At 48.4% G+C, this 19,118-nt stretch overlaps 8 protein-coding genes across 8 annotated transcripts; 6 read left to right on the plus strand and 2 right to left on the minus strand.

The window, feature by feature from the left end:
- Positions 1 to 780: 780 nt before the first annotated feature.
- Positions 781 to 2,025, minus strand: BZA70DRAFT_310143 (uncharacterized protein). Its single transcript, XM_064914908.1, has 2 exons — positions 1,466 to 2,025; positions 781 to 1,400 (listed from the first exon to the last, which is right to left on the minus strand). The coding sequence occupies exons 1-2, from the start codon at positions 1,917 to 1,919 to the stop codon at positions 1,141 to 1,143; spliced, it is 714 nt and encodes a 237-aa protein (XP_064769487.1). The 5' UTR covers positions 1,920 to 2,025; the 3' UTR covers positions 781 to 1,140.
- Positions 2,026 to 2,093: 68 nt separating this feature from the next.
- BZA70DRAFT_136139 (uncharacterized protein) lies at positions 2,094 to 3,207 on the plus strand. The gene has a single exon (XM_064909599.1). It carries the CDS (start codon positions 2,269 to 2,271, stop codon positions 2,896 to 2,898), a length of 630 nt encoding a protein of 209 aa, XP_064769488.1. The 5' UTR covers positions 2,094 to 2,268; the 3' UTR covers positions 2,899 to 3,207.
- A 36-nt stretch (positions 3,208 to 3,243) lies between these two features.
- Positions 3,244 to 3,462, plus strand: BZA70DRAFT_276658 (uncharacterized protein; the record flags this gene model as incomplete). Its single annotated transcript, XM_064912335.1, has 1 exon — positions 3,244 to 3,462. A coding segment is annotated over one exon (219 nt), but the record flags the coding sequence as incomplete, so codon positions are not given.
- A 1,263-nt stretch (positions 3,463 to 4,725) lies between these two features.
- On the plus strand, positions 4,726 to 5,749 carry BZA70DRAFT_310145 (uncharacterized protein; the record flags this gene model as incomplete). Its single annotated transcript, XM_064914909.1, has 2 exons — positions 4,726 to 5,453; positions 5,526 to 5,749. Coding segments are annotated over exons 1-2 (792 nt in total), but the record flags the coding sequence as incomplete, so codon positions are not given.
- A 4,097-nt stretch (positions 5,750 to 9,846) lies between these two features.
- BZA70DRAFT_276674 (uncharacterized protein) lies at positions 9,847 to 11,301 on the plus strand. The gene has a single exon (XM_064912336.1). It carries the CDS (start codon positions 10,117 to 10,119, stop codon positions 11,038 to 11,040), a length of 924 nt encoding a protein of 307 aa, XP_064769491.1. The 5' UTR covers positions 9,847 to 10,116; the 3' UTR covers positions 11,041 to 11,301.
- A 2,100-nt stretch (positions 11,302 to 13,401) lies between these two features.
- Positions 13,402 to 15,363, minus strand: BZA70DRAFT_266768 (uncharacterized protein; the record flags this gene model as incomplete). Its single annotated transcript, XM_064911054.1, has 5 exons — positions 13,402 to 13,866; positions 13,915 to 14,792; positions 15,011 to 15,075; positions 15,098 to 15,140; positions 15,252 to 15,363. The coding sequence occupies 5 exons, from the start codon at positions 15,361 to 15,363 to the stop codon at positions 13,402 to 13,404; spliced, it is 1,563 nt and encodes a 520-aa protein (XP_064769492.1).
- Positions 15,364 to 17,668: 2,305 nt separating this feature from the next.
- On the plus strand, positions 17,669 to 18,232 carry BZA70DRAFT_276687 (uncharacterized protein). The gene has a single exon (XM_064912337.1). It carries the CDS (start codon positions 17,833 to 17,835, stop codon positions 18,016 to 18,018), a length of 186 nt encoding a protein of 61 aa, XP_064769493.1. The 5' UTR covers positions 17,669 to 17,832; the 3' UTR covers positions 18,019 to 18,232.
- A 49-nt stretch (positions 18,233 to 18,281) lies between these two features.
- Positions 18,282 to 18,687, plus strand: BZA70DRAFT_276688 (uncharacterized protein). The gene has a single exon (XM_064912338.1). The coding sequence runs from the start codon at positions 18,485 to 18,487 to the stop codon at positions 18,665 to 18,667; it is 183 nt and encodes a 60-aa protein (XP_064769494.1). The 5' UTR covers positions 18,282 to 18,484; the 3' UTR covers positions 18,668 to 18,687.
- The last annotated feature ends 431 nt before the right edge of the window (positions 18,688 to 19,118 follow it).

Raw genomic sequence — 19,118 nt, forward strand, 5'->3', positions numbered from 1 at the left:
TACGCGATTTAAGTTGGTCGTAGGGTAGGGACATACATCAGTTATAGTATAGTATAGGTATAGGTTACAGTAGTAGTAGTAGTTGTATTAATCTTTTATTTATTTTATGTTATATTTCTCTATCAGTACGGAAATGCGCAGCTTGGGAAGTGAGATTCATCGATCATATCCGCGACTCCTCCGAGAATTATGTAGCTCAGGTCCTCGGCGGGTGAGACCGTTGAATCCGATGCTCTTGATTCTCTTTTGTAGCAACGTTATACAAACCCTACACAAACCCTTTAGTGGCGACATCAATCATCCCCGAGGAAGGAACACTGCCAATAACGTGTGCAAAAAGACTAGCTAGGTGAACGGAATGCTGGATCTTCCTGGACCGCACCCGTAGAAGGAAGGTTCCTGGGGTGAGGAGTAGAGCTTTAGCGGGTAGCTCGGTCGGAAGTCTGAACACAGACTCGCCTCGCGTTGAAGGCGGAGTCTGGGAAGAGGGTTATTGCACAGATAAAAAGCGACTAGGCTCTTCAATTTCAAATCTACTCTCCCTCTCTGCTCTCCGAAGGTACAGAAAGAAATGGAGATGGCGGCATCAGCACGGTAGACGCAGATTGTGATTTTCTGTACTAGCGACAATCAGCAGCAGTCTCCAGACCTGAGCCGCATGCGCGCTATTATGAACAAGTGTAATCGACAAGGCGGAGATTCGTGAGGTGATAAATAATAATACTGGATGGATGAGAGAGAACGAGTACTCAGAACCGAGGGAAGCGCTGGTGCGTCATGATGGGATCTACGAGTGTTTTCTACAGGAGAGGAGCGATTAAAAAAAAAAAAAAAAGGTAGACACTAGCAATCAAATGCGGTTCAGAGATGATCCCTAGTGACAACCCGTTGATGATAATATTGATGAAAAGCAAAAACGAAACTGAAAAGACTTGGAAAAAGGTCCGACGAGGACTTGAAAAGCGTGATATACGCGCGGGGGAATCAAGCGACAGAGCCCAGTGAGTGATTCGCCTCCAGCTCTGCGCGATTAGGTGATTGTTTCTTTTTTTTGGTATTTGGCGGGATCAAAGATAACCCTATTTCACAGAAATAAAAGAGAGGGTATTCCGAGCCAGTACATTGCAGAGGCCACTGGTTTTAACGTCCAGTGGCGACCGTACAGCAGGGAAGATGGTGGTGCAGACAGACAGGTGGGTTACTTCTTGAGGCATATACCAACATGTGGTGCGATGAGATGACTTCAGCAAGGGTTCCTGTACAATGGGTATGAGACAGAAATGAGGAGGTGTAGACCACTTCTCTCATCGGATGTTGGGGTATTAGCCTGAACAGTAGTCGAAGTATAGGACTCTTCTGGTTCGTTCCAGGGTGAATAGATATGCTGCAGAAAGGGTGGACTAGAAAGTGCAACAAGGGTCAGTCGGAGAGTCGCAGAGCAAGGCTAACAAGGGCATATACATACGTCGGCCGCTATTATAGCGAAGCCTTGACCAGCGATTGAAAATCTTTATAAACAAAGCACGATCATAGGCAGTTAAAAACAGAAATCCGTAGGATGATCCGGTGCCTAGCTGGTCCTTATGTTGCCTTTTGTCGATACGAGAGGCGAAGTTGTCGTAGACAAAGTCGAGCCCGTGAAATATCAGGGCGTCGTTGAGGCGGATGCGAGAGAGATCCACGTTAAAGACCGGGGATTGTCTCTCTTCGGGGATCAAGTCGTCGTCGTCGTGGGCGGCGAAGCAAGTGCTGGGCTGAAGGCGTCCGTAGCCTCTCTCGATCGTCGGATAGCCCGCAAAAGCAGATTCGAGCCGCGATTGCGCGTATGTAGGGAGATGTCGGCAGCGACGGTGCATGTAGAACGCAGCAGCAGTATGCGATGCACCGGAGGGGCGTGTTCCCCTCTGGCCGAAAACCATTGTTGGAAAAGCACGGGAAGGGTGGGTGTTGCTGAAGTTCAGGGAGTAGTGAGAGGTGAGGAAGAAGAGGAGAAGAGAGAGAGCGGCGGGAGAGCGGACTTTTTATATAATAATATTCCATCCTTGTTCAAACACAGGCGGGCGGTCTTCTTGCTCGTAAAAACGCGTTCTGAGGTCAACAAGGCTTTTGTCACATGTTGTAGGATAGGCACGTGACTCTTTACTACTACGGTTCACGCAGCGCTGTCCCCTATTAGTAGGTAGGTAGTGCTGATTCTGTTCTCCCTCCTCGGGTGTCAGCTCTCCTAACCGTTTGGAGCCGCAACTGGGAAAACCGAGATGGTCAACGATGACTCGCTTGCACTTTTCCAGGGTTTTGTGTAGATATCTCCTTGTTCAAAAATATACCAACCGTTCTACATGCTCAGACCCTACACAAACCCTAGCTCAGCAGGTTCAGATACAAGGCCGCCCTTGTTCGAACAGGGCACAAATGGCCAACATGAAGGGCCTCGCTCGCTCCCATCTATCCTCCTCATTCCTCCTCACAACTCCTCACTACTTCCCTTCCTTCGTCACCTCAGCTGCCACTTTCCCCGTTTCCCTATCCCAAACAATATGGCTGTCGACAAGAAGGAAACGCGTTCTTCTCGTGCATCGCAACATGCTGCTGCAAGCTCAAAGCACGATAGCCGACCAAATCCAACGCACACTCACTTGCTCTCCTCATTACAAGGTAACTCGATGGCCAAGAGAGGAGACAACGGACGTCACCCACCCCGTGATCGTTGCTTACACTACGACAATGAAGCACAATGGAAAGAGCACATCAATCATGAACTTCATATTGACAGGGTGGTCCTTTTCTCACCCCTTCCCGACGCTCATAACCATATTGATGAACTCAAACGCCGCTTACGACGATTTCGCCTCTCGCATTGGCAAAGGCAACGATAAGGATCAGCTGGGCAACGGATGAATCGCAGGATCGAGTCCGGGTTTCTGTTTTTAACTGCCTATGGTCGTGCTCGCTCGAAAAGATTTTCAATCGCTGGTTATCAAGGTTTCGCTGTATAGCAGCCAGCGTATATATGACGGTCCTATGATTTCTTGTCTCTTCCCTCAAGCTTTACTGACTTCCCCTTGTTCATCTAGCTGCCCCCCCGCAGCATATCCAAACCTGGGACGAATCAGAAGAGTCCAATACTTCGACTACTGCTCAGGCAGATACCCCAACCTCTCATGAGAGAAGTGGTCTACCTTGACCGTATATCTGTCTTGCCATTGCATAGAATTCCCTTGCTGAAGTCGTCTTATTTACTGAACTACAGGTTGGTATCTCTTCAAAGAAGTAACGCTACTGTCTGTCTGCACCCTCTTCCCTGCTGTACGGTTGTCACTGAATGTTAAATCATTGGTCTCTGGAAAGTACTGGCTCGGAATACCCTCCATATTCTTCTGTGAAACACTGACTGTTATCTCTTATCCCGCCAAAAAGTATCGAATCGCGCAGGACTGGGGGCGAATCAATAATCCGGACTCTGTCGCTTGATTTTCGCGTGTGCGATAGCTCGTGTTATTTCAATTCAACACTCCTTTCAGTTTCTTATTACTGATTTGTTTTTTGTTTTGTCTTTGTCTTTGCATTTCAAATTTATTGGGGGTCGTTGGCGAGCATTTTGATCGCTGGTGGCTCCCTTCACCTTATTGATTCTGTAGCCGTGTTTGTAGATCGCTGTATAATACTGCAGCATTTAATATACACCAACCCTCTTATAAAAGTCCATAAATATGCAATCACATTAAATTCAGTGAAGAGCTACACATCACCCGTTTGTCTGTGCTTCCTTGTGTAGCTTGCTGCTCTGGATCGCCGTAAAATGTTGATTTATTATTCACAGAAGTGGTGTCCTCAGTTCTCAGCTCAAAATGCGACATCAGCAAGTTGACATCGGCGTAATGATGATTCTCTAATGTTGGGATCTATTATTATTATTATTATTTAAGAGTTATTATAAGTACCGGCCTAAATTGTATTATTAATATCCAGAAGAAAGGAAAGTGACCAAAGAAATGACCAAAGCCGCCAAAATGTCATGAGGTTGCGAGGCAGAACTGCCCGGCCTCCTCCAAACCCTCATCCGTGTCAGAGACCTGTCATCCTGCCTCACCTCACGATGCTTGTCCGTCTACTACATCTATCCCTGCAAGAGCCCAGCCATCTTGCCTCACCTCAGAACGCCTAACCAGCAGTCCATCCACGGGAGATTACCTCTGCCTCACTTCACAAGGTCACGCCTACACCCTCCCGCATGAAGAGTACTTCGCAGGACGCTAAGGCATGAGCAGGGAGGTTTCCCCTCATCAAAGATCCCTTCATCCTCCGCACGGTTCCTTCTTGTCAACAAACCACACTCATTTACTAACATTCTTACTCCTCGAGAGCCAGCCTCCTCGTCCTGCTAACGTGGAGACTAATCTCTTCCGGCGAGAGGATAGAATGAGGCATCTTGTAGAGTAATATTTAAGGAAGCCTGGCTTACCCAGTCTTCCTGATAATCAACGATCATCTACTATCTTCCTAATCACTTGCGCTTCCACTACAACTCCCACTTACCTTCCACTTATCCATCGCTTATCCCCTCATTATGTCATCCAACGACAACCCTTCGGCGCGCGACGACGCTACTTCGCCACATGGTAGCGATGCGGCTACAATTCAGGCAGCATCTCAACCTACGGAGGCCGCTAGCGCCTCCGTCCCGGCTACCGTTTCCACTGAGGAGACGGCTGCCCCGGTTCCCGTTCCCACTGAAGGAACGGGGAACCCTTCTGTGGGAGACACCGGCCCGACGGTGCCTCTCCCCGCGGATACCACGCCTTCGACGGCGAGCGTTTCCCCCGGACCCGAGCCCGAGCCAGTTCCCGCAGTTGTATCAAGACCGGTAACCTCCCTTCTTGAGCGCATGAGGCGCCCCAAAGCGCCGACTGCCGCAACCGGTCAGACATCCACCTTGCCAGCGACTCCCCCGACCAACGCCCCAGTCGTCCAGAAGTACACCGCCGTCGATCCTGCAAAGGTCCAGGCAGCCTACTTCCGCGAACTGGCCCTAACTGAGGTGGATCCGCCTTCTATGATCCCCCTTGATCAGGTCCCGCGCGGAATCATTCGCACGTTGGCAGGTTGGAGCCCTCTCCCGGACGATACCTATATCGACTCCAAAGTCCTAAGTACTTCAAACCCCTTACTGCCCGAGGAATCTGACACCGTGTGTGTCCAGATGAATTTAAATGGCAACACCATTCCAGTTACTATCGATACTGGGTGTTCCTCTTTCGCAGTAAGTGCTCGGTTTTGTACGACGCACGGGATTAAAACCCAAAACCACAAATTCGATAAACCTCGATTCATGTCTACACCTAATGGTCTTGTGGTTGCCCACAAAACAGCTAATATTACGTTAACAGTCGGAGATTACGACTTCCCTCTTCATTTCTACGTTCTATCCGGCCTCGACGGTCCACCGTTGTTAGGTATGCCTTTCTTAAGAAAGTACGGAGGAATTATCAATACATTAAACAATACACTCATGTTACAAAAACAAGACAACCTAATCCTTCCTTTCAGTTCTGAACGCCCATCATTCGGGAACGTCGAGAACCCCATCGAAGTTTGCAGTATGCATCAGTTTACCAAGCACCTCAAAGATCGACCTGGTAACCAAAACACCGAAGTATATCTTATCCGAATTCAGGAAGGTATCGACGGTATCGACATCTCCCAAAACGCGGTTCCCTTCAGCCTCCCAGAGCATATGAACGGACTCACGGTCGAAGCGGAATTTCTTGCAGGATATGAATCCAGAGTCGAGAAACTGCTCAAAGATTATCAAACCACTTTCTCGGAAACAGTACCTATGGGAAAGGTACTTAGTAGAGAATACCAACATCGGATCGAACTCAAACCTGGCGAGGAAGCTCACCCGCCGCGTAAAGGTATTATCCGATTATCGCAACAAGAATTGCAAGAACTAAAAAACACAATTACCAAACTACTCAAAGAAGGAATGATAAAACCTTCTAAAAGTCCTTACGGCGCCCCTGTCCTATTTGTTAAAAAGACAGATGGGTCCCTCCGTATGTGCGTAGACTATCGCGCACTGAACAAACAAACAATCCGCAACAGCTATCCAATCCCTAGACTGGACGAACTGCTAGATCGTATCGGTGGTGCCAAAATCTTTTCCAAAATGGACTTGACCAGTGGCTACTGGCAGATTCCGGTGCACCCCGAAGACCAACACAAAACCGCCATGAACACGCGTTATGGCTTATATGAATTCACCGTGCTGCCGTTTGGTCTCACCAACGCGCCAGCAACTTTCCAACGCTTCATGAACCAAATCCTTGCCGACGTGCTCGATCAGTTTGTGATTGTCTACATGGATGATATCCTAGTTTTTTCAGAGACTATGGAGGATCACCTTTCACACCTTAACTTGGTCCTTAAGCGACTATCCGACAACGCGCTTGTCGTCAAACCAAAGAAAACTACTCTATGTGCATCTTCTTGTGAGTTTCTAGGTCATGTTGTCTCCGGTTCGGGACTGCAGCCCATCCCTCGACACATTTCTGCGATTCTAGAACGGCCGGTGCCTACCTCTGTTAAAGACTTACAATCTTTTCTTGGTATGGTTAATTATTACCGACGGTTCGTGCAAAATTATGCTCATATTTCCAGCCGCTTGACAGCTGCGTCGTCTAACTCACGGATCCTACGTTGGGACGAAGATCTCCAACGCGAGTTCGACGCGGTTAAGAAAGCCCTCACTACAACGCCGGTACTCAGCCATCCCGATTTCAGCAAACGCTTTTCAATCGAGACTGATGCTTCACTTGTAGCAATTGGCGCCGTGCTTGTTCAAGACGAACACCCGGTTGCCTACTTCTCTAAGAAGCTTGACAAACATCAAAGGAACTACCCGACGCATGATCGAGAGGCCCTCGCTATTGTTGAAGCTTGCCTATATTGGAGACCTTTCTTAGTGGGTCAGGAATTTGACGTCTATACCGACCACAAGGCTCTATTATTCCTACCAACTCAACCAATTCTTAACGACCGACAACGTCGTTGGATCGAGAAGTTGGCAGATTACCATCCAGTGTTTCATTACCGCAAAGGCCAAGATAATGTCGTCGCCGACGCACTATCTCGCATCCCTATGAACAAACTAATCTATGTGCAACCTGCGTCTCTAACCATCCATTACCCTGTGGACTTGGAGACCATTCGACAAGAGTACCAAAAAATTCCCCAATGGAAAATACTCATAGATCAGCTGACACACAGAACCCAATCCAACACACATATCACGGACAACATCCTCTCGCGATACGACTACCGCGAGGGACTGATCTATCTCCGTTTACAAGACACAGCTCCCTGGAGATTATGCATCCCTGGAGCAGATCTTCCAATTAAATTCCTTGAAGAATATCACGACTCAGTTACCGCTGGACACCCAGGTGTTGCGGCGTTGCACGCTCAATTAGCAAGGGACTTCTATTGGCTGAACATGTACCGAGACATTGAGAGATTCGTTCGCTGCTGCGACAAATGCCAGCGGACGAAGGTTCCTCACAAGCCTCCAGTAGGTATGTTACAACCAATGCCGATCCCTAATGTCCCCTTTAAATCCATTAGCATGGACTTCGCAATAATCGCCGAACAAACAACTAACGGGAATAACCAAATTCTTGTGGTCGTAGATCGACTCACAAAATTTGCTACTTTCATTCCTATGCAATCAACAAGAAAAGCAGCCGATGTCTTCGATGATTTAATCGACTACGTTTTCACCAAACATGGACTCCCGGACACCATTGTCTCCGACCGCGATAGTGCCTTCACCTCCGCGTTCGTTAACAGATGCCGCGACCAGTTTAACATCACCCCTCTTATGTCAACCGCCTCTCACCCGCAGACGGATGGCCAATCTGAACGCACAATTGAGACGCTGAAGAACTTAATAAAGCATTCGCTGACCAGAGCACAGAGAAGGGAATGGGATTCCTATCTTTCCTTACTCGAGTTCGCTTACAATCAATCCCTGCATACTTCAATCGGCATGTCACCGTTCGAAGCCTTGTATGGCTACACTCCTAGATCATTTCATGGCATAACACCATCCGTTGCCGCACCAGAGCAGCACTACACTGAAGATATACAAAGTGTTTGGCTCAGAGTTCAGGACGCAATGCACGCGGCCCAGGTCAAACAAAAACGAGCCTACGATGCACATCGCGCCCAACCACCACCCTACAAAGCTGGCGACCAAGTGCTCCTCCGCAGAAGAGCCACTCATCTATCAGCTTTCGATGATCCATACGAAGGCCCCTTCGTGATCACTGCAATTGAAGCAAATCAGAATGTCCGCCTTCAGTTCAACGACAGACGCCGTCACCCGGTAGTCAACATTGATCGCATCAAGAAGTATTACCCACCAGGCTCACAAAACATCTCTGAACCCGAACCATCCTATCACACCAGGTCGAAACGAGCTCAGAATGTACGAGACCCCATGGAATTCTTCGAAGTCGAAAAAATTATTGCTGAGGAACCTACTGGCATCAACAATGGTCGCCGCTTCCTATGCAAATGGAAACATACACCAGAATCCGAAAACTCTTGGGCTGAATCGCAATTCGTTCCCTGGCAAGCTATTCAGTTCTGGGATGCTACCAAAACACTAACTACTTCCTTATAGGCCGTCGACCTCTTTGACTAGACGTCGCCTGGGGGGGGAGTGTCATGAGGTTGCGAGGCAGAACTGCCCGGCCTCCTCCAAACCCTCATCCGTGTCAGAGACCTGTCATCCTGCCTCACCTCACGATGCTTGTCCGTCTACTACATCTATCCCTGCAAGAGCCCAGCCATCTTGCCTCACCTCAGAACGCCTAACCAGCAGTCCATCCACGGGAGATTACCTCTGCCTCACTTCACAAGGTCACGCCTACACCCTCCCGCATGAAGAGTACTTCGCAGGACGCTAAGGCATGAGCAGGGAGGTTTCCCCTCATCAAAGATCCCTTCATCCTCCGCACGGTTCCTTCTTGTCAACAAACCACACTCATTTACTAACATTCTTACTCCTCGAGAGCCAGCCTCCTCGTCCTGCTAACGTGGAGACTAATCTCTTCCGGCGAGAGGATAGAATGAGGCATCTTGTAGAGTAATATTTAAGGAAGCCTGGCTTACCCAGTCTTCCTGATAATCAACGATCATCTACTATCTTCCTAATCACTTGCGCTTCCACTACAACTCCCACTTACCTTCCACTTATCCATCGCTTATCCCCTCATTATGTCATCCAACGACAACCCTTCGGCGCGCGACGACGCTACTTCGCCACACAAAAGCTGAAGCAGTGGTGGGACTGGGATTGCTACAAGGCAAACCCTAATTATCTGAGACCATGTTCTCACCTCCCAGCAACTCTCTCTTGTTCAAAAACAGCTCGAACAGCGCGAGGTACCGTCGCATCAATAATATATCGTGCATGATGATTTGATTCAAGCTTCGAATCTGGTATGTATGGATATATTGTTACCGGTTTTACGAATACAAGAGACAGGAAAGGAGAGGCCGGCGGCAAGGAGAATGACTATCTTGCTAGTTTTCCGGTCAACAAGGCTTCGACTTGCACAGCAATCACGGCCTTCTTTCCGTACCTGACGAAGCCACCCTTTGCCTTTATTTTTAGCTACCATGTGCGGCATCCTGCCTTGTTTGCTTGCTATGCCTGGTTATAAATTGTACGTCCCGCGCCCTTCTTTCCTTTCTTCTTCTCTTCCCTCATACCTTTCCTTTCGATCAGCACCTCGTTCCCAACCTTCGGCTCTCCCAATGACCATGGCTTCTTTTAATCTTTATAGTGAACAAGCTGTTCTTGATCTTCTTTTCTCTTCCACTTTTCTCGATCCTGTGCCGCCCACGGAAAGTCCACCCGCGTACGAACCTGTCCAAGGAACCGAAGTCATAGACCACTCGAACCCCTTGATTCGTTCGCTCGTTCGGCGGATTCCGCTCCCTCCCGGCTCACACAGCACGTTGGAGTCTTTTGAGCTCCACCTCCCGCAGGTCTTGAACGATTTTCTGAACTTCCAAAGATCTCTTACGCGAGAGGGCTTCGAGCGCATGGTCAACACGCCCTATCCCGAGCGGCTTTTGAGTGAAGAAGGCTGGCGTTTAACACATGAGAACATGTCAACGGTCACCTTCTCGTCTTTATCAACAAAGCTCGACGTTAGTCGCCCTTCGTTCGAATTCATACCCTTGAAGGCAGTGGCAGATGGTCGACTCAGCCTTCGCCAATTGGACTCTGCATTGACGACCCTGATGCGCGACTTCGAGCGTTTCTATCATATCGGGCGCTTCTATTCCATCTATCTCACGATTGACCCCGACCACAGACAGATCAGACAAGAGTGGGTCGACGCCGCTCTCCTACGGCATAAACTGTCTCTGCGTCGAAACACGCGCATGCGCGAAGAGTGCGAGCGATTTTTGGGCCGGCTTGCGAGGGTCGATCAAGTCGGCTACGGCTACAAGTTCAATGTCCTCGTCATTGCTTCACACAGCAAGTCAGACTTTGAGGCTGAACTCGTCTGCCCTGAATATGCTGAGAGCGTTGCGGAACAAGGGTACCGAAGAACCCATCCCCACGGCGGCTTCAGTGTATTTTCAACGGCACTGGAACGCTACTTATCCCCAAACGATCATTACAGTGTGTACCGGATGTGCAGAGAGATAATCTGGTTCAGAATGCTGACGCCAAGTCAGCGCAAAATGTTCCAGATGCTGCACGATGAGATGAGAGCTGTTTTCTACATTGTGCATCCAGAGCACGCGCCTCCGTCTTACGACCCGGAACATCAACAGACCCCAGTTGAGAATAACGAACAATTAGGCGCTGTCGGATCTCCTTTGTCTGTGAGCAGTCAGGTTAATCCAGCCAAGCGCGTCGCCGACACGGATGCAGATGCAGACCTGCGCCCAGTGAAACGACGACGATGCTTGTCTGGTAGCGAAGGAGACCACAGACGCTGCTCCTTTAGTTAATTCGATTCTGCGGAAGTTACAAGTAGTGATCATGGGGATGGGTTTGGAGGATAGCATCACATGGACGATCGCAACGAGTCTCATCTCTAGCTCTTGCCGACTCGTCTGATCCTTTTAGTTTCCGCGCGCTCACTCGTTTATCTGTTTTTTCTGTCTGTGTGTCTGTCTTTCTGTCCGCCTGTCTCAAGCATCTGCAGTCGGCATTGAATTATGGGGCGTTCTTGATTTTTGTATAATCGTTGTTTTGTATCAAATATATTATCATCATTATTATTATTATTATACCTTATAGTAAACACCGCTCGAACAATCCCATGAGAACTGGGACTCACTACGTTCTCGAGATCTAGTAGGAAGAGCAGTTTATAGAGATGTTGTTCATTGAAAGCAGCAGCAGACACATGGCGCGTCAAAGGAGTAGAAGCAAGCGACCAGCAGATTGTCGTGGACGCTCTGATCTCGGCTTTGACAAGTGCCAATCAGCGCTCTCGGAGAGTTTGGCGCAGCTTGACGCGTCTACCAGGGGTGTTGCTGAGAAGTGCACAGCTAAATGCCGATAGGGTGAACGGTCGAAGGAGGGGTGAAGAAGCGTCAGTAAGGCGGGTTTGGAAGTGTAGGCATAAAGGCGAGTGTAGGGAGAGGTAGCGTCGGGTAGGTGTTGGATGAGTGTAGGCAGGCGAGCATCGTAAGCGTCGGGTAAGCGCAAGGGCGGAGGACAAGAAATGGATTCGAAAGCTCGACGACCAAAGAATAGCAGAAGAAAGTAGTTTAACGCTCCTTAAGGGCGTGGGCAAGTGACATTCAACTTGGCGCGCTCTGTGGGACTCAGCCGGGAGTTTGCGATTTCGTTTGATCCTGGAATAGAAGGCGTAGACGTACGGGAACCGACGCATGGGAGGAGAAAAGACCGAAGCGTAAACGCGAGGGTATGAAGAGACAGTATCAGCGTCAACATCGACGAAGCGTAAGGGTGAAGGACGAAAGAAAGAAACGGAAACTTCGATCAGCTCGACGCACTTACGAACACTGGCTCGGGAGGGAGGTTGGCACTCAGCAGGTGGGAACGACAAGAAGCGAGAAGTTAAGTAGCGAGCTTAGGAGACTCGGTTGAGGAGCGTGACGCTGGACGCGCCTGGCACGTCCAAAAAGACTTGACCAGACAAGAGCTAGGAAGCGTGAGTTGGACGGACCTGGAAGCATGGGAATAGGATCAAGAGTGAGGAGAGGAAGCGTAAGTGCGCAGGGTAAGCGTAAGGGTACAAACCAGACGACAATGGCAAAGGCGCGACTAACAGCACGCAACAGAGCAGAGCAGAGCCAGCGTTGGGTAAGCTGAAGTACAGAAGACAAGAAACGAAAACAAAAGCGCGACAGACAAGTGTACCGTTAAGGTAACGTGCTCAATGGGTAAGCGCAGTAAGGAGCTAAAGAGATTACCCGCGAGCTTTGGGAGGGTGGTGCAGGTGGGTAGCGTCAGTATCAACGTCGAGGAAGCGCAAACGAGGAAGAGAAACACGGAAACGGAAGAGCGACGCACATCAAACAACAGCCAAAGAAGAAGACAAAGGGTACAAAAACACCGTACCAAGAAAACAAAGCAGCGCGGTTAGGTGTTGAGGCGGCTCGGTTGACAAGCGTGCAGCTCTACGCGTTTGACGAGTTCGGAATACTCTTGGGTTGGAAAGAGTGTGCGCGCTTGAGCTGAAGAGGTTTTCAGAAAGCGCGTCGCACGAGGACACAGACTGTTGAAAAAGACGAGCGTTTGAGTGGACTGGTATGGGAATCTGCTAGGAACGTTAAAGTGAACAGGGAAGGAAGCGTAAAGGTTGAGACAAGGAAGAGTCATGTGAGCGTCTGGTCATTGGACAAAGTGTGAGGTGCGTGGAAAGAGATGTAGCCAAATAGCAGCGACGAAAGCAAAGATCACAACAAGCGAGCATGAACGATGAAGAGAATGAGTGGTATTTCAAGAGCGTAGGCGTTCAGCAAATATGAATGAATGAGTAGTTGGAGCACACAAGCGTTGAACAGTTCAGGAGAGGAGTGAGTAGACGGCACAGGTGTAGGCTGTGGAGGTTTCATGGGAAGGCGGGTTTCTATAAAAGCAAAGCGAGTAGCAAGGCTAGCGCGCTCACGCTACTGGGGAGTATATTATTATAAATTCATATCATTATTATTCAAGATTTGACAAGAGAGTGAAAAGGACTTGTATCTGGGGGACAGGGACAGTGAAATCAAAAACAGACTAATCTCCACGCAGCTGCAGTGCTGGAGGATGCATATGGGCGACTGTGGTGATGATGCTGATCAGCAGCTTGAGGCGTTGAGGGGAAGCCTAGGCAAGAGTCAGGAAAGGTAGCGTTAGTACTGGGTAAGCACAAGAGCAGGTGACGAGATCCAGAAGTAAAAGTAACGGCGCAACAAAACAAATAATACTCTCCAGTAGAGGTGGGGTCCGGCGTGAGAGCAAAGAACCAGGTTGAGGAAGCGTGAGATAGGGAAGCGAAGGGATGCGTAAGAACGAGGGGCAAGAAAGCGGGAGAGAGCAGGTGAAGGTAGCTGAACGCGTTCAGATGATTCAGCCGGGAGTTCGTGGATGGGCTCGGTGATGCGACTTGGACCACGACTAACAACAGCAGCGTAGACGTAGAGGAACGGAAGCGCAAGAGGAAAGGAAGGGGGAGAGTCAAAGGAGGCAGGGAGCGCGTCAAGTTCGAGGAAGCGTAAGGGCGAGCGGACGAGGCGGGGGTAGAAGCGAAGGCATAGCCGTGAAGCGTAGGGCCGTGAAGCGTAGGGGTGGAGGCGAGTGTTGGGTAAGTGCAAGAGCTGGAAAAAAATAAAGGCGAATGACTGTGTTCAGTCCTGTGAGGTTACACTCCCCACGGTGGGGCTGGGTTTGTGAGAGCGAGAGCGAGAGGAGCAAGCAAGGGACAAGGGAACGATAGCGTGAGAAGAGACAGGGTCTGCATCGAGGAAGTTGAGGAAGCGCAAATGCGGGTTGTGTCGGCGTTGTTGAACGACAACAACGAAAAACGTGAGCGAGGGACAAAGAGCGGTAGCGTGAGGAGGAGAGGCAAGGTCAAGGAAGAGTGGAGAGAGAGAGCAAGGCGTCGATTTGGGAAGCGCAAGGGTGGGTCGTGCCGGGGTTATTGAGAGGCACAATGGAGAAGCGTGCGAGCGAGGGACCAGGGAGTGAGAGAAGCAGTGTCGGCGCGTCGAGGATGAAGAAGCGTAGTGCAGAGGCGAGTATAAGGAGAGGTGCGACCAGTGTGTGGCTACTCGAGAGGAGGACAAAGACAAATGCGAGGAGGGACTGTGTTCAATCCTGTGAGGTTGCACTCTGGACGGTGGAATAGAGGAGGGTGAGAGCGATACGAGCGAGCGAGGGACAATGGAGTGGTGGCGTGAGCAGACGGGTTCGGCGTCGAGGTTGAGGAATCTTAAGGGCGGATCGTGACGGGGTGGTGGAAGGACAAGAACAAAGAGAGCGGTCAGAGAGAGTGAGGCGAGGCAGTGTCGGCCTTGGGTGAGGTTGAGGAAGCGCAAGAGTGGGTCATGTCGGGGTTGTTCATAGGACTTTGAAGAAGCGTGCGAGCGAGGGACCAAGAAGTGAGAGAAGCAGTGCCGCATCAAAGATGAAGAAGCGTAGGGGTAGAGGCGAGGACAAGGAGAGGTGCGGGCAGGGCACGGTAAGCTCAATAGCGGAACTAAGACAAAGGCGGGGAGGGCCTTCAGTCGTGTGAGGCTGCACTCTGAATGGTGGAGAGGGGAGGGTGAAAGCAATAGCAAAAGCGAAAGCAAGGGCCAAGGAAATGATAAGGTGTGGAGAGTGTGCGAGAGAGTCAAGGTCGATGACGGAAGTGTGAAGGCAGAAGACAAGAAAGTAGAAGGAAAGCGCGATGATGGAAGTAGCAAAGAAAGTGAGATGTAAAAAAAAAAGAAAAGCGAGCTGAGCACAATCAGGACTCACGTGACAGAGGCTGGATCTGGAGAAATACTTTTAACAGTGGCGGATAGGTAAAGATTTGTGGAGCACTAGGTAAAAGCAATAACAGACCAAATTTCACAAAATTCGGGGACTACTTTAGTTCCGAGAAGATCTAGATGGAGAATATACGAAAGGAAAGGAAAGTATCAAATAGTGGGAGAGCGCAGGGAGCAGAGGAGAGGCGCCCACCAAGAGAGTGAAGTGAGGGGTTTAAGCGGCTCACCAACAGCGAAGGGAGTTGGAGCGGTCCCAGGCCCATGAGCAGAGCGATTTTGTTCATTCAAAATATCGGTAAATATAGATGAGGAGAAAGATGAGGAGCATGATGACGACATATTGATAAGGCAGGTCGAACGAAAGGCTGGGAAGGGAGGAGGAAGAAGACAAGTAGAGCGTTAGCAGTAGCAAGCGATAAGCAGGAAGAAAGAGCGATAAGCGACAGTCGAAGGGAGAGTTCGAGAGAAACAAGTGAAACAAATATAGGAAAATAACGGCAAAAATCAGACAAGAGCAGTAGAGGGTAGAGACCGGTAGAAAGAAAGGAGGAGGGTCGCGAGTGAGTGGGGGAGAACAAGGATAGAATTGATGGAAAGGTCTAGGCTGTTGAGGTGAAGGGAGAAAAAACCACTTCAGGTTCAGCAGTCATCAGGTATTATTTTACAGATGAGCAACACCACCCTCTTATTAGTACACTGTTGGAGCACACTTGGCCCTCACTAGAATTGCATAACTGCGCAGCAGCTTTTGCTACTCTACAATCCATCTCCCCGCGTCTTCCCTCCAAAACCACAGGCGCCTGCCACTATAATCCTCTACAATCCGCCCCATTCAATCCCAATCATCTTCCCTCTTATTTATTATCTTCCGACACCCCGCCACCAATCCCGAAACCTTAAAAAAGTCTTCACCAATCCCACTCTTGCTCTACGCACCATACTTACTCAACCGACGATCCGTCTCAACTTACCATACTTACCCGACCGACGACTCGTCTCAACCCATTCCACAAAACTGACTGCCAAATGCTCTCTTATTATCTGCTCAAAGTCTGGATCCAGTATATACCCAGCCACTGCCCAACTTTCAAATCCCCAAATCACGAATTGCATGAGTGGCGGGTCTAAATTACTTGGTGAGCGTGCAGACAGCGTCCACCTGGCGGCTCACTATACTTACTCGACCGACGATCCGTCTCAACCCATTCCACAAAATTGACTGCTAAATGCTCTCTTATTATTTGCTCAAAGTCTGGATCAAGTATATACCCAGCCACTACCCAACGTTCAAATCCCCAAATCACGAATTGCATGAGTGGCGGGTCTAAATTACTTGGTGAGCGTGCAGGCAGCGTCCATCTGGTGGTTCGCTATAGTTACCCGACCGCGTCCACCTGGCGGCTCACCATACTTACTCGACCGACGATCCGTCTCAACCCATTCCACAAAATTGACTGCCAAATGTTCTTTTATTATTTGCTCAAAGTCTGGATCCAGTATATACCCAGCCACTGCCCAACTTTCAAATCCCCAAATCACGAATTGCATGAGTGGCGGGTCTAAATTACTTGGTGAGCGTGCAGACAGCGTCCACCTGGCGGCTCACTATACTTACTCGACCGACGATCCGTCTCAACCCATTCCACAAAATTGACTGCTAAATGCTCTCTTATTATTTGCTCAAAGTCTGGATCAAGTATATACCCAGCCACTACCCAACGTTCAAATCCCCAAATCACGAATTGCATGAGTGGCGGGTCTAAATTACTTGGTGAGCGTGCAGGCAGCGTCCATCTGGTGGTTCGCTATAGTTACCCGACCGCGTCCTACACAGTATCAGAGCATGCCGGAATGCCGGAAAATCCGGTATTCCCACTTGCTTTCTATGGGACTCGCGCTTAAGGTTTGCGCCGCTTGCCTTCGATTCCCACATGGCGCAAGTGGGAATCCGGGGATTTCCACTTTCCAGCCCTTTCTGCAGATTTTTAGACTGCCTAGCGGTATTATCGACCTCTTATTATTTGCAGATTATTTTAGTTTTTGAATTAGAGTCGATTTGCGATCATTTTGGGCCGCTTGAGCGTAGAGCGCTTGTTTTGGATGGGCTGCCTCTACGAGCCCCCGGGTTTGGCTTTGGCCTTGTAAGCGCCTCTACGAGCCCCCGGGTTTGGCATGTAAGCGCCTCTACGAGCCCCCGGGTTTGGCATGTAAGCGGACACACAGTATCAGAGCATGTCGGAATGCCGGAAACTCCGGTATTCCCACTTGGTGTCTATGGGACTCGCGGTTAAGACATTGCGCCGCTTGCCTTCGATTCCCACATGGCGCAAGTGGGAATCCGGGATTTCCACTTTCCAGCCCTTTCTGCAGATTTTTGAATAGTCTGGCGGGTTTATTGAGCTTGGATTATACGGCAAATGTTTTTATTTTTTGAATTAGAATTGATTTGCCATGATTTTGGCCGGGTTTGTTGTATGTCGCGCTTTTTGTATGGGGTGCCTCTACGAGCCCCCGGGTTTGGCATGTAAGCGGACTTTGGTTAGTCATCCATTCAAAAAGGTATCACGTGACATTAAAAGTCGAGGGGTTTGTGTGTCTGACTTTGGTTAGTCATCCATTCAAAAATGTATCAGGTGACATTAAAAGTCGAGGGGTTTGTGTGTCTGAGATCTTAAGAGAATTAAATTGATTTTCGCAAATATTATTGTAAATTACATCAGGCCTTACGTAAGCACACTTTACACCATAAGAGAATTAAATTCATTTTTTACCAAAAGTCTTGGAAATTGGTTTGTAAAACAACCAATAATGCTCTGTCGACTCTGTTTTTTTGTCTTCACACGTGCTGTACTCTTATACTTGATCGGCCTCTTTTTCAATTTGTTTCGGCTTTGTTTAAGCCTTCGTTTTAACATATTTGTCAGCTTTGTTTTTCTCAACTTTTGTATGAGTTTTCCTTCTACTCTTTCCCTACCTGTTCATACAAGGCTTTAATGGTTACCTTCTATGCTTAAATACTACATCTAACTGGTGGTTCTAAAGCGTACTCTCCGGGTTTGAGTGTACACCTGTACTTTGTACTCTAATATATAATTGAGGATTTGACACTGTACTTTGTACCATACAAGTTCTTCTGCTTTGTACTTTGGAATTATGTTTTAACTCTTTAAACTTGTACTTTTAACTCTTTAAACTTGTACTTTTAACTTGTTCTTTGTACTTTTAACTTGTTCTTTGTACTTTTAACCTGTGCTTTTAACTTGTGTCTCTATCTTGTACTCCAAACTTGTACTTTTAACTTGTTTTTTGTGCTTTTAACTTGTGCTTGTACTTTTAACTTGTTTTTAGTGCGCTTTCAACTTGTGCTTATAACTTGTGCTTGTACTTTGTACTCTTAACTTATGCTTTTATCTTGCGCTTTTAACTTGTGCCTCAGACCTGTACTTTTAATCTGTTTTTTATGCGTTTAACTTGTGCCTTTATCTTGTACTTCAAACTTGTACTCCAAACTTGTACTTTTAACCTGTTTTTTGTACTTTTAACTTGTGCTTTTAACTGGTGCCTGTACTTTGTGCTCTTAAATGGTGCTTTAATTATTCTGTGCTTCAAACTTGTACTTTTAACTTGTGTTTTGTGCTTTTAACTTGTGCTTTTAGCTTGTGCTTTTAGCTTGTGCTCTGAACTTGTGCTCTTAACTTGTGCTCTTAGCTTGTGTTTTTGTTTTGTGTCTCAAACTTGTACTTTTAACTCGTTTCGTGTAGTTTTAACTTGTTTTCTGTGCTTTTAACTTGTACTTTAGACTAGTGCTTTTAACTTGTACTTGGGCTTGAAACTTGTACTTTTCACTTGTACACGTTTGTGTTTTTTTAAGCGCTTTTGGCGTTGGAAGCAAGCGCTTTGGGTAAGTGTAAGGGTTAAGCTGGTAGAAAGAGCAGGGTGTAGGGTTTGTGTAGGGTTTGTGTAGGGTTTGTGTAGGGTTTGTGTAGGGTTTGTGTAGGGTTTGTGTAGGGTTTGTGTAGGGTTTGTGTAGGGTTTGTGTAGGGTTTGTGTAGGGTTTGTGTAGGGTTTGTGTAGGGTTTGTGTATCTCTCTTGT

The sequence above is a fragment of the Myxozyma melibiosi genome (genome assembly GCF_037950935.1).
Source record: "Myxozyma melibiosi strain Phaff 52-87 chromosome Unknown BZA70scaffold_3, whole genome shotgun sequence".
NCBI lineage: Eukaryota > Fungi > Ascomycota > Lipomycetes > Lipomycetales > Lipomycetaceae > Myxozyma > Myxozyma melibiosi.

Bases quoted from the DNA above. Each gene is read 5' to 3' on its own strand.
- BZA70DRAFT_276687 (XM_064912337.1), top strand. From the start codon at position 17,833: ATGCTCTGTCGACTCTGTTTTTTTGTCTTCACACGTGCTGTACTCTTA.
- BZA70DRAFT_136139 (XM_064909599.1), top strand. From the start codon at position 2,269: ATGACTCGCTTGCACTTTTCCAGGGTTTTGTGTAGATATCTCCTTGTT.
- BZA70DRAFT_276688 (XM_064912338.1), top strand. From the start codon at position 18,485: ATGCGTTTAACTTGTGCCTTTATCTTGTACTTCAAACTTGTACTCCAA.
- BZA70DRAFT_276674 (XM_064912336.1), top strand. From the start codon at position 10,117: ATGGTCAACACGCCCTATCCCGAGCGGCTTTTGAGTGAAGAAGGCTGG.
- BZA70DRAFT_310143 (XM_064914908.1), bottom strand. From the start codon at position 1,919: ATGGTTTTCGGCCAGAGGGGAACACGCCCCTCCGGTGCATCGCATACT. The intron at 1,401-1,465 runs GTATGTATATGC...TGCACTTTCTAG, and splicing joins TCGCTATAATAGCGGCCGAC to TCCACCCTTTCTGCAGCATA.